General features: G+C 39.1%; 1 protein-coding gene across 1 annotated transcript; it reads left to right on the top strand.

Annotated features, from left to right (window-relative positions):
* Positions 1 to 7280: 7280 nt before the first annotated feature.
* On the top strand, positions 7281 to 16451 carry LOC104898851 (ARM REPEAT PROTEIN INTERACTING WITH ABF2). The gene is made up of 19 exons (XM_010685964.3): positions 7281 to 7707; positions 7800 to 7954; positions 8760 to 8932; positions 9021 to 9141; positions 9234 to 9308; positions 9414 to 9508; positions 9601 to 9676; positions 9803 to 9910; positions 10117 to 10245; positions 10347 to 10415; positions 12537 to 12596; positions 12707 to 12830; positions 12998 to 13137; positions 13335 to 13398; positions 14667 to 14746; positions 14931 to 14995; positions 15080 to 15197; positions 15289 to 15413; positions 16009 to 16451. Exons 1-19 carry the CDS (start codon positions 7452 to 7454, stop codon positions 16103 to 16105), a joined length of 2130 nt encoding a protein of 709 aa, XP_010684266.2. The 5' UTR covers positions 7281 to 7451; the 3' UTR covers positions 16106 to 16451.
* The last annotated feature ends 669 nt before the right edge of the window (positions 16452 to 17120 follow it).

Genomic DNA, 17120 nt, shown 5'->3' with positions numbered 1-17120 from the left:
GTAAAGGCTGCGTGTATGGCTAGTGCTGGATTTGGGTGGACTCAGTTCTCCGCCAAGCTGAAGGAGAGGTTCTACCCTGATGAGTTACGCTGGCAGAAGCAAGAAGAGTTTCTATCTCTGACTCAGGGGAATATGGATATCCAAAAGTACACTGACCGCTTTACCGAGCTGTCTAAGTTTGCTGGTATTGTCATTCCCACCGAAGCTGAGAGGGTTAAGAGATACATAAAGAAGATGGATCCTAGGGTAAGGACCCTTGTTCTGTGTTCGGGTGTTATTACTTTCCAGGCTGCTTATGAAATGGCCCTGAGTGTCCATGCGTCAGTTAGGATAAAGAAACTGCTAAGGCTACATCTGTGAGGAAGCTTGTCCCTTCTTTTGCTCCTGGTCCGGCTAAGAAGCCGAGGTTTGAACCGAATTTCCGTGGTGGATATCAAGGTCCATGTTCTAGGCCGAGTTTTGATCCGTCCAAGTGTCGGAGGTGTGAGAAGGCTAATCATCCGGGGAAGGACTGTGATGGATCTAGCATTGTGTGCTTCTACTGTAGGGAGGCAGGTCACAAGAGCTATGAGTGTCCTAAGAATCCGAGAGCTACAGCTAAACCTTCTGCTCCTCCTAGTCTTTCTGCCCCGAAGAATCGAGTTTACAGCATGACTCATTCTGACGCCGATGTTCATCCCGACGTCATCATTGGTACCTTTATTGTTAATTCTGTCCCTGCTTTCGTGTTGTTTGATTATGGTGCTACAGTGTCGTGTGTGTCTAACTCATTTGTTAAGAAAGTTAACCTGTCTTCGAGTTCTCCTCTTCGAACTCTTATATCTATTCCGTCTGGTGAGAACTACCCTTGTCTTGCCGAGTACCGCAATGTGACTATTTCCTTGCTGGGTACTAATCTCCCTGCTGATCTTAAGGAATTTTCCATGTCGGAGTTCAATGTCATTCTGGGTATGGACTGGTTGTCTAAGTATTGTCCCCATATTCATTACCGTGATCAAAAAGTGACTCTTCGTAGTCCGTGTGGCAAGCGCATCTCCTATAGTGGAGTGGTGTTGAAGAAAGGGGTAAAGATCGTGTCCGCTCTCAAAATGCAAAAGCTTCGTCAGAAAGGGGAGCAAGTGTTTCTTTGTATGGTTAAAGATTTGACTCAAGAGGTGAAGTTTGAGGACATCCCCGTTGTTCGTGAGATTCCGAACGTCTTCTTTGATGAGTTACCAGGTATTCCTCCTGAAAGAGAGGTCGAGTTTAGCATTGACCTCACTCCTGGTACTGCTCCTCTATCTAAGGCTCCGTATAGAATGGCGCCTGCTGAGTTGCAAGAGTTGAAGACTCAGTTGCAAGAACTGATTGATAAGGGATTCATTAGGCCGAGTGTTTCACCGTGGGGTGCTCCTGTTCTGTTTGTCAGGAAGAAGGATGGGAGTATGCGGCTTTGCATTGATTACCGTGAATTGAACAAGGTGACTATCAAGAATAGGTATCCATTTCCCCGCATTGAGGATCTGTTCGACCAGCTAAAGGGTGCTGGAGTTTTCTCCAAGATAGATTTGAGGTCGGGTTATCACCAGATTCCGGTGAAGAAGGAGGATATTCCTAAGACCGCTTTCCGTACAAGATATTGGCATTATGAGTTCGTTGTTATGCCCTTTGGTCTTACAAATGCTCCTGCTGTATTCATGGACCAAATGAATCGCTCCTTCCATGAGTTCTTGGATACGTGTGTGGTTGTCTTCATTGACGATATCCTGGTGTACTCTAAGAATGAAGAAGAGCATGAGAAGCATCCCGGGTTGATCTTGGGTATTTTGAGGCAACAGAAGTGGTTTGTGATGTTCTCCAAATGTGAGTTCTGGCTTAAGGAAGTGTCATTTCTAGGCCATGTCATCAGCAAGGATGGAGTTATGGTAGATCCTTCCAAGATTAGAGCTGTGGTGGATTGGGAATGTCCTAAGAATGTTTCGGAGATCCGAAGTTTCCTAGGTCTTGCTGGTTATTATCGGAGGTTTGTTAAGGATTTCTAAAAAATAGCTCAGCCGTTGACCAAATTGATGAGAGAGGAGAGCAAGTTTCTGTGGTCCGAAGAGTGCGAAAGGGCATTCCAAGAACTGAAGAAGTGCCTCACTACTGCTCCAGTTCTGACCTTGCCTACTGAAGGGGTTGGGTTTGAAGTTTATAGTGACACATCGAAGCACGGTTTGGGTTGTGTCCTTATGCAACAAGGAAAGGTGGTGGCCTAAGCCTCTAGACAGTTGAAGGTGCATGAAAGGAATTACCCTACTCATGACCTAGAGCTGGCTATTGTGGTGTTTGCTCTTGAAATTTGGCGACACTATTTGTATGGAGTCTCATGTAGAGTGTTTATCGATCACAAAAGTCTTAGTATATCTTCACTCAGCGTGATTTGAATCTGAGACAGAGAAGATGGTTAGAATTGATCAAGAATTACGATCTGCAGCTTGATTACCATGAGGGTAAAGCTAATGTGGTTGCGGATGCTCTCAGTCATAAGTCGAAGCATTCTCTTAATGCGGTTAGAACCCCGGCGAGGGGCTTGTGTGATGAATTTCGGAAGCTCAAAATCGAGGTCGTACCTCAGGGTTCGGTATAAACTCTCTGTGCTATGAGTGTTGAACCTGTTTTGTTCCAAGAATTGAGGGGGAAGCAGAGGAATGATCCTAAATTGGAGAAGATCCGTGAAGTTAAGGCTCAGGGTCGAGCCGTAAATTTTGAAGTTGATTCCGGGGCTCCGTCCCCGACAAAGGGAACGATGGCTGTTGCATCTTCCGCCTTTGGAGGTTTCTCAACCTTCAGAAGGGATGTGCGCTCGACTTTCTTCTTAACCGTGAAGCCTTTAGATTTCTTAGGAGGAGGAGTGTCCCCCGTTGTGGTCGGCCTCTTCTTAATGGTCGCCTTCTCTGCCAACGCCTTAGTCGTTGGGGCATTTTTCTGAAAGAAGAAAAAACACAAGTTAGAAAATCGACCATCTGGAGAAAGAAACAAGGAAAACGAAAATGCATAGTTAGCTTTGACTTTCTCTCCAGACGAAGGCCACCTAAAGAAGGAAGCCGACCTGAAGAAGTCAGAAAGTAAAGGTCAAAAAGGTCTGACCGTCCTTAAAAGAGGAGATCCTCGTCCTAAAACTAGACAAGGGCCTTAGTCTCCAGACGAAGGCCATTCAAAGAAGGAAGTCGGCCAAAAGACCGTTGGCCGCTTTCCCTTTGGGAAGGAACCTCGTCCTAAAACTGAACAAGAGCCTCAGTCTCCAGACGAAGGCCACCTGAAGAAGGAAGTCGACCAAACGACCGCTGACCGCCTTCCCTTTGGGAAAGAACCTCGTCCTAAAACTGGACAAAGGCTTCAAAGGTAAGGACGACAGGGATGGGCATGGGTCCAAGACCCTACCCGGACCCTGTTGGACCCGACCCTAATTTAAGGGTTTGGGTCCAACTTTTTCAGACCCTAAGGGTCCGGGTCTGGGTCTGGGTCCAAGTGAATTTTTTAGTGTCTGGATCCGGATCTTAAAATTTTGGACCCAGACCCTATCCAGACCCGAAACTTATTTACTATATACATTTTATCTTTTTTTTAAAAAAAAACAAACTGATTTTCTAAAAGACTAAAACCTAAAGTAAAACACCAAAACACCCATTCTGAACTCTTATGTAAGTTGTATTTGTTTCTCTTTTTCAGTTTGTATGTTTGTGTTTTTGTTTCGTTTTTTTCAGTTTATATGTTTGTGAATTGTGTTAGTTTTTTTTTTCAGTTTATAAGTCTGTGTTTGTTTTCTTTTTTTCAATTTATTTGTTTGTGTTTGTTTCATACGAATTCTTATGTTTGTTTCATGCGAATATCAGATGATTATGGATATTAATAATGCTGAAAATTATGCAAAAATTAAGAATTTAGGCCTGGACCCTCCAGACCCTAAGGGTCCGGGTCAGGGTCCAAATTTTTCAGACCCTTAGGGTCCGGGTTTGGGTCTGCAAAAAAATTAGGGTCCGGGTCTAGGGTCCAGCTGGACCCGACCCTTGCCCATCCCTAGTGGCCACCTATCTCTTTTGAAGGTACTCCTTCCAAAAACCAGGTCATATACTCTAGACGAAGGGTTTAGGCCGAGGGAAATCATCCTGTTCTGACCGTTCAAAAAAAAAACTAACCAAAGTATCCCTCCTCTTTTCAGATGCGGTCTTGTTGTACTCCTTCCAGAGAGAGTTAGTAAACTTAGACATGTTGATGTCTCTCATCCCATACTTCTTCAAAGCAGCTTTGGCAAGAGCAATAAGATAAAGCATATCATTAGTAGGGGTAAGTCCTCATACGAAGAGTTTTACTTGAGAATTAAAAATTATACCTCTATCTTCGACCGAACGCAAGCCAACAGCGCCAAGGATGTTATCACTATAAAACATTTCCTTAAAAGGTATCCAGTTGGACGAGCCCTTAAAGAAGAAGTTGTTTGGGGTAGAATACTCCGCTATTTTGAAGTATTCTACCAGTTCTTCATCAGATTTGCTCTCCAGCTCTATAAAAGACGATGTTCGTCTAGTGTTGGTGGGCGATCGGCTAAAATAGTGATATCTCCTGGCCACTGCCTCGTTAGGTGCTTGGATGAACATAAACTTAGCTTTCCAAGCATGCATCTTGGATGTCTTATCCCAAGATGTAAGGAACCCATGACGGTTACAAATACAAATCCAGGCTCCTTCTACTGTTTTAGGAACCTTAGATACATAATGTATCTGGGTGAAGGCCGACAAAGAAGGAGGGACACCCTTTAACTCACAAACGACCAGGAAACTGAAAATATTTTGCTAAGAGTTAAGGGCTAATTGATTATGGTCGATGCTACAATAATGTAGCATCTGTCCAACCAAAGGGTCAAGGGGAAATCTTAGTCTCGCGTCTAAAGCCAACCGATAGACGACAAAGTGGTCGGAAGGAGCACTAAGAATGGTATCGTCTTTACTTGGCAAGACGAAAGAAAAGTCCGGCATGGGAATGACCAAGGAAAAGTGCATAGGGTCAGTACCTACCCATCCTAACCAGCCATCGTTGGCTAAAATGAATCTGGGGTAAAAAAGAGGACCTAATCGTCTTCTAATTTCAGAAGAAGTTGTGGATGGGTCGTTCGAATCGTTGGAAGTTCCAGATTCACTTCCTACTTCATTAACCTCTTCCACCTCTATGTCTCTTCCGGATGAACTGGCCTCATAAGCCACTTGAATAGGTCTATCCTCCTGGGCGCTTCTAGGAGAAGAATGCTCATGTGGTAGCGAGCACTTTGGATTTCGCGCTCCCTGTCATCGAGGATTCTACCAGTTGACGCCTCCATCTCAGAACTGGAGGCTGGGAGGTTTACTCCGCGTCTAAGACGGGCGGTCTGCTTGACGCGCGCCAGATTATTCTGCACTAGTAAAGACTGGGTCGTTTGATTTTGCCGTCCATTTCCATAAAAATAAAATGCATAACCTGCCAGAATAGGCCCAACTCTAGAATATGCAGAAAAGGAAGGCTATCTGTTCTAGTGTCAAGACCAACTCTTATGCGGCTGGGGTTATTCGAAGAAGAATGGAATTCATTTTTTGAATTTCAAAGAAAAGTAGAGAAATTGAGAACAAAGAAGAAGAAGGGGGATACCTGACGAGCTACTCGGACGATCGGTGAAGTTAACGGATTCTAGGCGAACGGACTCTCACTAGAAATTCAGAAAAAAGGCAGAGTCTCTCTCTGTAAGAAAATTCTCTCGAGGTGTGAAATGGTCTAAGAAAGGACAAAAGTCCATATTTATAGCGGGGTAAAAACAACTTGCTCTTCTAGTAAAATATAATCGTTGTATTCAAGGACCATTGATAATCGACCGGTTAAAACGGGCAAAATGGCGCCATTTACCAATTTTTGAAAAACAATAAGGTAGTTCTATTAAGATAAAAGGGATTTCTAACCGCCTTGGCGCCAAACAGTAAAAAACCTCTTTTAGGGGTAAATGTTGTAACATGGAAATCAACGGCTCTCCACTGGACACGTGGACTCATTTGAGACGCCCACGTGTCTCCTACCTGCAAATAAAAAGTACCAGGCCAAAAGTAGAGTAATTGAAATACAAATCCTTATTCAGGAAAAGTACTAGCCCAACTCCTTTGTTTGGTACACATGCAGGCCCAGCATATCAAAGAGCCTTGGCATATGATTGGATGATGTGTACTTCCCAATCATTGCTTGTCACGTGGCATGCTCCTATTGCTTAGCCAATCAGGTGCCCATAGATTATAGTGATATTAGGGTACAAAAATCACTCCAAACACTATAAATAGTCCTTGAAATCAGGAGAAAAGTACATTTTTCCAGAGTAGTGTACTATTACTCTGTCACAATTCTCTCTCTCTCTACTTTTTCTCTCTAAACTTTCATTATTACTCCTGATATATGACTTAAGCTTCGGAGGGGGAGCCACCACCCAAACCTCCTGGGTGGGTCCTTTTTTGCAGGTTCGGGAACATAGCTCGGATTCGGGATCCTTTGACCTGGATATTGTTGCACAAGTCTCCATTGAAAAACCTGTTGCAGAATAGCAGTATATTTACTAGTTAAGCACTACGTAACAGTACCCAAACTCAATTAAGGCCCTGCTTTTTTGAACTTATCTTTAGTTCAGTTCAATTATGTTAAATTAATTTTAGTTTAGTTCAGTTTAATTTCTCTCAATTCATTTCATTTTCTCTCGTTGCAAAAGAACAAGGCTTAATTTTACAAGACCTCATATATTCAAATATCAAAGTGAATTTTTTTTTTGTACAACTTGACAGTTGACACTAGAGTTGATCATTTTGGCCCGGCCCAGTCCGGTCCGCTTTTTGGGCGGGCTTTGGGAAGAATTTTTTGGCCACGATTTTTGTTTTTGTTTTTGTTTTGGGCGTGCTTTGGAAAAGCCAAAAATGACTTTTGAGTCTATTTTTTTTGGCCCACCCAATTTTAGCCTGAAATAGCGAATTCTGGACACAAAATTTTGGTCAGCTTTTGTCCCCGCCCCACCCCGACACGACTCGACCAATGGACATTTTTTTTGACGCGATCCAAACCAACCCCGCCCGCCCATGATCACCTCTACTTGACACTAACAAAATAAAACTACAAATCTAGAAGGAGAAACGAGTCATGAAAAAGTGAAAAATATGAAGCGGGAGCGCAAAGTTTCCCGAAAAATTTGAATACCCCGCGTTTTACAAATTTCGCTGACCTCATTCAAAACTCAAGTATATATATAAACCAACAAAATCACATTTTCACATCATAAACCCACGAAACTTTTGACAACAACAACAAGAAAAAAAAAAGTTAAAAAAATTACAAAAATTCCTTCCACTCTCACTCACACTTTTTTCCCGAAACTACCCTTTTCTCCGTCTATCCAGATTTCCTCTCTCCTCCCGCTGCAGCTGCTTACCCCGTCCGCCATGGATCTCGGCGAGCGAAGATCAGGTGGTACCGCTCGAAGAAGCTTGAAGCGCAAGCTAGAAGAAGACTTCCATGGAAATCACAAGATCAAGCTCGATCTTCCTCAAAATCGGCATCATCACCATAATCATCAAGATCTGTTATCGGAGATCAATTCCTATGTTCAAATTCTCTTTCGTTGTTTCTCTTGGTGCGATTCTGATCGCATCGATTCCAAACGTGCCTCTCATTTCCTCTCCGAACTCGCCAAAAACGGTTCGCTCTTGTTTTTTCAGCTTTTGTGTTTTTCTTGATTGATTGGATATAGGTTTTCTTTTGTGATTTTGATATTTTTTTCGTTGTTTCAGAGGAAATGGTGAATTTGATTGTTGAATGTGGAGCAGTACCAGCTTTGGTGATGCAACTTCAGTCACCGCCATCGGAGGATGGCGGCGTTTCGAAACCTCTTGAGCATGAAGTTGAGAAAGGAAGTGCATTTGCGCTTGGACTTCTTGCTGTTAAGGTGACTAATATATTTAATTTCGTTATATAAGCTCATTTCTTGCAATTTTTTTATGTAGAGAAATCACAGTTTATGGCAATTAAGAGTGTGATCACAGCCTGTTTGGATAATTGGCTGTTATCTTTTTCAAGATAAGCTGATTTAGTATAAATGAATACCTTGTTTAGAAATGTTCAGCCGGTGACATGTCCATTTCTTTTGGTTTAGAGATTAATTTCTTTGAGTGGTCTTTCATGTCGTGGTGATTGCTCACTGTATGTCTATTCTATGTCTGACTACAACTTCTAAGCTAATTTTAATCTTGGTCTTATTGCGCGTTTAGTAGGCATTACTAAATGATCGTATTGGTATTGAAATTATGAAGTTTATAATTTGGAAGGAAAATCCCCAACTTGTTACAATGGTAACGGAATTCCATCTCCAAATATGTGATTTTCTTCAGATATATCATTCTCACTCAGACCACATGTTTATGTGATAATGGATCGTAACGAATTATAAGAAGAATAGAGCTGTTTCAGTATGAAGTAACATTTCCATGAGTCTTTACTTACACACTAACACTAACATTGCATTACTATTACAACCAATTATGATTGCTTACCAAATGGGCTGCAAAAGTATTTATGTCTACAAGTGTAGCCAACAATCCTGAGCTGTTATGCATACTTTATCAGCTAATTTGTCGGGAGTTGGGTTTATGTGCTTGTACAGTTAATATACTGGTACTTTGAATAAAAAGAATACATTTTTGGAATTTTATTTGGTGATTTATTACTTATTTTGATCTTTCTTACCTTGACAGCCAGAGCATCAGCAGCTTATAGTTGATGCTGGTGCTTTGCCTCATCTTGTGGCTCTTTTGAAAAGGCATAGAAGTGGAGATATATCTCGATCAGTCCATGGTGTTGTAAGAAGAGCAGCCGATGCAATTACTAACCTTGCTCATGAAAATAGTAGCATAAAATCTCTTGTCAGGTCTGTAGTATTATGCATGTCTCCAGCAATTATACCGTTGATTAAAGAGACATATTTGGTCTCTATTGACATTTTAAAATCTACACAGGGTTGAAGGTGGCATCCCACCACTTGTTGAACTTCTAGAATCTACAGATGTTAAAGTCCAGAGAGCAGCAGCAGGTGCACTAAGAACTCTTGCTTTCAAAAATGATGAGAACAAAAATCAGGTTCATATGCTTACTTTGCTTCATGTAGAACTTTTTTCTGAAAGGGCATGTGATATCTGAACTTGTTTTGTTCCTGTATTTTGCCTCTGCAGATAGTGGAATGCAATGCCCTGCCTACCCTAATCTTAATGCTTCGTTCTGAGGATCCAGCTATTCACTATGAAGCAGTCAGTGTTTTTACTGCTCACTGGAATACGTTGCAAAACTATATGGCTGATGCTATTATTAATTGCTATCAGTTGTTCATTTGGGTGATGTGTCAATCTTTGCAGGTTGGTGTGATTGGAAATTTGGTCCACTCATCTCCTAACATTAAGAAAGAAGTTCTCCTAGCTGGTGCTGTGCAACCTGTTATTGGGCTGCTTAGGTGTGTTGATGCATTTCTTTGTCCATAATTCCCTATAGTCTTCCTAAACATATTTTTAGTTGCTTAATTTTGTCTACTTGCTATTGCTGCAGCTCCTGCTGCTCTGAGAGCCAAAGGGAAGCAGCTTTACTCCTTGGACAGTTTGCGTCTGCTGATTCAGATAGCAAGGTTTGTTGGCAACTCTAATTGCAAATGGAGTGGTTACCTTAGGCAGATTTAAAGTAGTGTGATTGCTTCTTATTCCTGCATTTCAGAAGAATATACATGGTGCCTTTAATAATGATTTACATGCAGGTACACATTGTCCAGAGAGGTGCTGTCCCACCTTTGATAGAGATGCTTCAGTTGCCAGATGCACAGCTTAGAGAAATGTCAGCTTTTGCTCTTGGAAGGTTGGCTCAGGTGTGCTTCTTGTTTCCTTCATTCCTTGTATTTGAACACTGGTTCTCTGTGTATTACTAGAATTCTTTACCAGTGGTGTTCCTGTATGTTTTTTTTTTTTTCAATATTTGCTAGTTCTATGAGTATCACATCATTATTGTGTTGGTCTAAAGTTTAGGCGTTCATATTGTGGACTTGAACCTTTTCCTTGTTTTTTTTTTTTGAAGGATTCACATAATCAAGCTGGTATCGTCCAATGTGGTGGTATCACACCATTGTTAACACTTCTTGAATCAAAGAATGGTCCTCTACAGCATAATGCTGCATTTGCGTTATATGGCCTTGCAGACAATGAGGTAGAGTAGGAAAATGCTAGAAGATTGCCTGCTTTGCAGGCTTGTACTGTTTCGATACTTTTTTTTCTTAACCAACTTAGCTCATCAGGTGTCTGTGATAGGATAATGTTGCAGATCTTATTAAAATTGGTGGTGTCGAAAAACTCCAAGAAGGGGATTTCATAGTTCAGGTATGATCTCATAATACTTGTACTTGAATGAATTGGGTCCTTTGGTTCTGGGTTGCTGTCTCGGTTTTTTCTTTGTGTTTCTCATTGTTTAATTATTAATGTGACTTTGAAGATGGTTTTAGAGTTGCATCTATATGCCATGGTGTATGGCCTGAAAAGTATTTGGAGAAAAAGCTATGTATTGTCCGAAGTAACATACTTAAAAGTACTACTTGTAATGATATTTAATAAGCTCTCTTTTAAAAATACTCTACATTAATAAAGTAGCTCTAAAGACATCGATAACATTATGAAGCTAACAAAGTAACAACATTATACAAATATTTAGATTTCCAACGACAAACCAATTGATTATGTTATTCTTGGACTTATAAAAATCTGACAAACTGTTGGGTTCAATAACCATAATAGAGGTAGAAGAACCAATTAGTTCAGCATTGGATGTACAGGATGAAGTTTCGAAGGGAACACCTTGTCATGCCAAATTTTTAATATCAATTTTTTTCATATAATCTGTTATAGGTAGTCAAGCACTTTGGCGTAAGCATAAGTTATTTTTATAGTTAAAGTGCTTTTTGAGGGTTTAGAAAATTTGATCATAACCCTCCTTATTTCTACGGCTAGATGTATTTTGTAAACTAATAAGGTAACATATTATTTTACCTATATATAAGCCTATAGATGAAAGATGAATCGGAGGTGCAACTTTACATGTGATGGATTAGGTTATAGGTTTGCAGGTCTTGATCGCCTTTTACCATCTCTTCCTCTGCCTTCATTGTGAGATTCGAGATCAATGCACATAACTTGAATGTCTTCTATTGCAAGAACTCACTTGCCATGTTCTTTCCCTACTGCAGTAACAGATACATCATGCAGTTTATGCTCTGCTGAATCAGAGTTGTAGAAACAGCAGCACTAGTGGAATCATTCTTTTGTTGGGTCATCATATCTATATGCTTTGTATTCAAGCTCTTAAGCCTTTTTGGACTTACTTTTCAAGTTTTTTAGAAGCTTCTATCATCTGAATTCTTATTCCTCTAGCTAGTAACAGTATTTTGATGCTTGAGCTTATGGAATGATACTTCTACCTCGCAAGAGAGTGTCTCAAGATTAAAGTCTCAAGATATACACAAATTGCAAGTAGTGTTTCTTTGGTCAGCAAACCGAACTATTAGCACAAAGCTTAATGTCGTTAATCACAAACTCAGACATTTCCTGCGTACAGCCCCATAGCTTTGCTTATAGTAGGAGTAGGTCTAAGTTATTGAGGAAACAAATGCTAACAACTACTTAGTAGGATTCTGAGAAGCAAATTAGAAATTGATTTATACTTCCCTGAGACCAGCTTACTAACAAAAGTAAACTAAAAGAGTGAAGGAAACTCTTTTGTTAGGCACCAAGGATATGCACGGCCACCCTTTATAAAGTTGGATTTGGGAAAAAATTAAGAAACACTCTACTTGCTGCCCAAATAACTAAGCTCAAATTTTATTGCAGTCCAAGTAAAGCCCAAAAGTAACTTGGAAAAAATTGCTCCTAAAAAACTAATAAAATTAGACATTTTTTGCTAAGGTCAAATAGACCAAATTAGAATCTTAATAAGTCAAAGGAACCTTATCTAACATTTTTTACAAACACATAGTTGACAAATCATTAAGGAACCTTATCTAACATCTAAATCATTAAGGAACTCTTTATATGTGTAATTCCTCCCAATCATGCTAAGGTCAAATAGACCAAATTAGAGGGCAAGCTGTCCAAAACACCCCTATATAAGATTCATCAGGTAGCTAATTCTAGTTTATGGAATATAAATCATGAAATCAAATATCATGTGTTACATACTAGATAAGGAATTAACTTATACTCCATAGCTAAATTACGACATAATAATAATAATGATGATGAACTCTGTTGGTCTTGAACATCTGTTTGGAACCGCTCTTTCATTTCTCGATTTACATCACTTTTATGCTGGTTTATGCGCAATCTGTAGAAGTGAATATTGTTTCAGAGTTCACACATATATTTACATTAATTTGTGCAGGTTTTTTTATTTTCTAATTGATTTTTGTATACTTAGCTTACTTGTAGTACATTTGGTTGTCTTTTCTGCAGCCAACTAAGGATTGTGTGGGGAAAACGCTGAAGAGGTTGGAGGAAAAGATCCAAGGACGAGTAAGATCTCAGCATGTTATTCAGTAACCTGATTTAACTATCTACAGCAGTGCAGTTCTTTTTTTGGTTTTGTTCTAGTCTAACGGTGTTTCTTGTAAATCTGTTCACAGGTACTAAACCATCTGCTATATCTATTGCGGGTTGCTGATAAAGTTGTTCAAAGACGAATTGCTTTAGCTCTTGCTCATCTTTGTTCACCTGAGCATCAGAGGAGGATCTTCATTGACAATAATGGTAAATATTTCGTAAGATCATACCCAGGATTTGATATTGCTTCTTATCAGGTCTTTGTTACATCTCGATTGGGGCACCTAGTATTTGATTGCTTATCTATTACACTGGTACAGACTTTTTTCCCCATAGAAAATAATTTTTCAATATTTTGGCTACTTTTTCTTTAGGTTTGGAGCTGCTCTTGGAGCTTCTCGAATCTTCTTGTATTAAGCAACAGCAAGATGGTTCTATGGCTTTGTACAAGATGGCTAGCAAAACAACATTACTTTCACCAGCTGATGCAGCTCCCCCGTCACCGACTCCACAGGTGTGTGCCATTGGGCTTATTTGCTACGGGTGGAGTTAAAGTGCTGTATCTCCACTGGAACTCTGCTTCTTTCTACTGTACCATCTCTACGATATGTATACAGTTCTTTCTGTGATGGATCAATTGCTCTATGAAATTATTCTTTCTTTCAGTGTTAAGGATGCCTAGTAATTAGAATTCTTTCATTTGTTTGGCAGGTTTATTTGGGCGAGCAATATGTAAATAATTCGACGTTGTCGGATGTTACCTTCCTTGTAGAAGGTAAAATGTCTGTAACCTATATGTAGACCTGGCAAAATAGTCGGTCAGATGGATTTTGGGCCGTTAATTATGGGTTTGGGTGATTTTTGGGCCGGGTTATATTGGGTATTGAGTTGACAACCCTTGACTATGATTTAGAATGTTTACTTTGGGTTGAACCAATGTGTCAAGTTGTTTACGTTATTTCAGTTTTTGGCAGAAGTTATATTGTCCATTTATTCTATGTATTTTTTCAAAATAAATATATACGAGTACTCTACTAATGCATAAATGATATGAACAACTAAAATAAGTTTTCATAACAATATAGTTCATGAATACCAAAATATTCAAATTGTCAAACTGTGGGTTAATGATGGCAACAAAGTAAAATCTAGCCTAGTCCATTTAAACTTATTAATCAATGAGGAAATTTAAATGCATGATGGCGTGCCACTAACTATGATTTATTGAAATTGGGGGAAAGGTAGGGGCACTAAGGAAGAATAAATATGCATGAATGATTTATTGGTAAGTTTTATTTGGGAATTTTTCAATAAGTTTTGGTCATGGGTCAAATCGTATTGGCCTATTGGGTTGTATTTGGCGTGCTCATGGTTAGTATTGAGTTGACAACCCTTGACTATGATTTAGAATGTTTACTTTGGGTTGAACCAATGTGTCAAGTTGTTTACGTTATTTCAGTTTTTGGCAGAAGTTATATTGTCCATTTATTCTATGTATTTTTTCAAAATAAATATATACGAGTACTCTACTAATGCATAAATGATATGAACAACTAAAATAAGTTTTCATAACAATATAGTTCATGAATACCAAAATATTCAAATTGTCAAACTGTGGGTTAATGATGGCAACAAAGTAAAATCTAGCCTAGTCCATTTAAACTTATTAATCAATGAGGAAATTTAGCATGATGGCGTGCCACTAACTATGATTTATTGAAATTGGGGGAAAGGTAGGGGCACTAAGGAAGAATAAATACGCATGAATGATTTATTGGTAAGTTTTATTTGGGAATTTTTCAATAAGTTTTGGTCATGGGTCAAATCGTATTGGCCTATTGGGTTGTATTTGGCGTGCTCATGGTTAGTTTTTTGGGTCTGATTATTTTCGGATTTCAATGTCATGAGTTTGTGTTGAATCCCAGTTTTCTCGAGTTGGATTTTGAGTGAGGTCAATTTTTGTCAGGTCTACCTAGATGCTTTTGTTCCAGATAATCTCTTTAGATGTTTACTTATAGTATCTACACCTCTGGTTGCTTTCAGGTAGGAGATTTTATGCTCACCGCATATGTCTACTTGCATCTTCTGATGCATTTCGTGCAATGTTTGATGGTGGATATAGGGTAAGTGCACCATAGTTTAAACAATCTTTTACTAGTTATATGGTTGTAATTGGAATTCAGGTTAAAAGTATGTATTATGACCATTACTGCAGTTTACTTGTTATTTATCAACTGATTTATTTTAATATCAAATTCACACTTACTGTATGTAATATCCTGTTTTTTTCCATGTCTCTGATTGCAGGAGAAGGATGCTAAAGATATTGAGATTCCAAATATTAGATGGAATGTCTTTGAGTTGATGATGAGGTGGATCTTTTTCTCTTCAATTGTTCTTGGAATTTGAAACTTTGCCTGAGGGCGGTTGATAAATCTAGTGTCGTGGTTTTGCAGATATATATATACAGGCTCTGTGAATGTCAATTTGGATATTGCACAGGACTTGCTTAGAGCTGCTGACCAATATCTTTTAGACGGCCTTAAACGGCTTTGTGAGTATGCCATTGCCCAGGTAACAACCATGTTATCTTCTTATGTTGGATATCTAGATTTAAGCAACATCCATGTTCTTCGATTTTTTTTTAAAACTTTCACTCTTTCAGGATATCTCTGTGGAGAACGTCATGCTCATGTATGACTTGTCAGAGGCATACAATGCCACATCTTTAAGGCATTCTTGCATCTTGTATATCTTGGAGCAGTTTGATGGATTAAGTTCCAAGCCCTGGTAAGATTTTGCTAACACATCAGAAAATGTAGCTCATTTTCTCCACTCTGCTGCCTTGAGCTAAGAGCTCTGTGAACTTATAATATTGTAGAACTTATTACTGCAGAGTCTATTATACAACTTTTTCACTGTTGAAGTCTATTATACAACTTTTTCACCGTTAAAAGAACTCCCTATATTGCTGCAAACATATTGCAACATGATCACAATGTCAATCTTACTTACAAGGTTAACATGATAACATCACTGATATAAAGTGTTTGCAGGCTCCATAAATGTTTGCTTCTGTGTTAGCGTTGCATCTTGTCTTATTAAATTTTTTGAATTTGGCAATGTTTTGTTCACCACATGGCAAATACCTCTTCAATTGAATGTCTATATATGCATAATTTTTAGTATGGAAAAATGAATTGGTCTTGAGAGGAAAGTGAATGGTCAATGCCTTTATGTAAAGTAATTATGGCCAATGCCTAGTACAGAGTGTGAGTGCTGCTGACTCATTTCGTGATATGAGTTAGTACATTATGTAACCTCACACTTCTATTTATGTGCTTGTTTCTTTATGCTCTAATCTGTGTGCTTGTTCATATCACAGGTATCCTCGCCTAATTCAACGTATTGTACCTGAGATTCGTGCGTTTTTTGAAAGAGTACTTACCAAACCTAGTTTTGTTGAATTGACTCAGGCATAGAGGATCCAAACACTTCTCTCAAATCTCAATCATTGACTAACCATTTAGGAAATCCTTACAATCACATGTCGTTTTAGTGTCATACCATTTTTTGAGCTTGAAGTGTAGTATTTAGATTCCATTGAGTGTCTTGGTCCTTATAGTGTGTAATGCGATGGTCAAAATGTCATATTGTAGTTGTTTACCGTATTAGCCTTAGCCCTCTTTTTCGTGTTCTTTTTCATGTTTTGTTTAATATAAGTGATGTAAATCTTCGTCAATACTTCCGCACATCTTGGGCTATTGTGATGGACTGACATATTCATGTAAGATCTTTATTGTGTATATTGTTTGACAAGTTCGAATTCGAAGCGGGTAAAAGTTTTGTCACATTAAACACCAAACTTGACGCACGAATATATATACTTCCTCCGTTCCAAATTAGATGTTACATTTTCTATTTTAAGAAGTTTCAAATTAGATGTTACACTTTCATTTTGGGTAATAATTTCTCTTTATCTCTCTCCTATCACATGGGACCTTTTTGTTTTCTTTCTCTCTCTCCTCTCCAAAAATTGTCTAGGAGTTCGTAATTTCAAAAGTGTAACATTTAAAAAGTAACGGAGGAAATCGTTCCAATCATGGGTGTTCTATCATTCTCAATCCCAATTTTTGATTATTTTTCAGTGGTCCCAGCTTTGGTGTATGTTTTATAAAAATGGTCTCAATTGATTGATAACCTATTTAATAAGTTGATTTTTTTAATCGGTTTTCATTCTTCCTCCTTTTCTCTCTCCTCTCTCCTCTCTCCTCTCTAGTCTCTCCCCTGTCACCCCTTTACCTCCCCTTGCCACCATTCTTCTCCCCTAAGCCCCTCCCCTGCCACTCTCCTCCTCTTCCTAGCCACCCCGTCCTCCTTGCCCTCCACTACCAAAAATTCACATCATGTTATGGATTAAGTACATTGTGATTCCTTTGCTTGAAAAATATAATAAGAAATCTTTATGTGCTCACTGCCTCACACAAAAAAACATTT

Source organism: Beta vulgaris, chromosome 7 (assembly GCF_026745355.1).
Source record: "Beta vulgaris subsp. vulgaris cultivar EL10 chromosome 7, EL10.2, whole genome shotgun sequence".
NCBI classification, from domain to species: domain Eukaryota; kingdom Viridiplantae; phylum Streptophyta; class Magnoliopsida; order Caryophyllales; family Amaranthaceae; genus Beta; species Beta vulgaris.
This window is presented reverse-complemented; position numbering and strand designations above follow the sequence as displayed.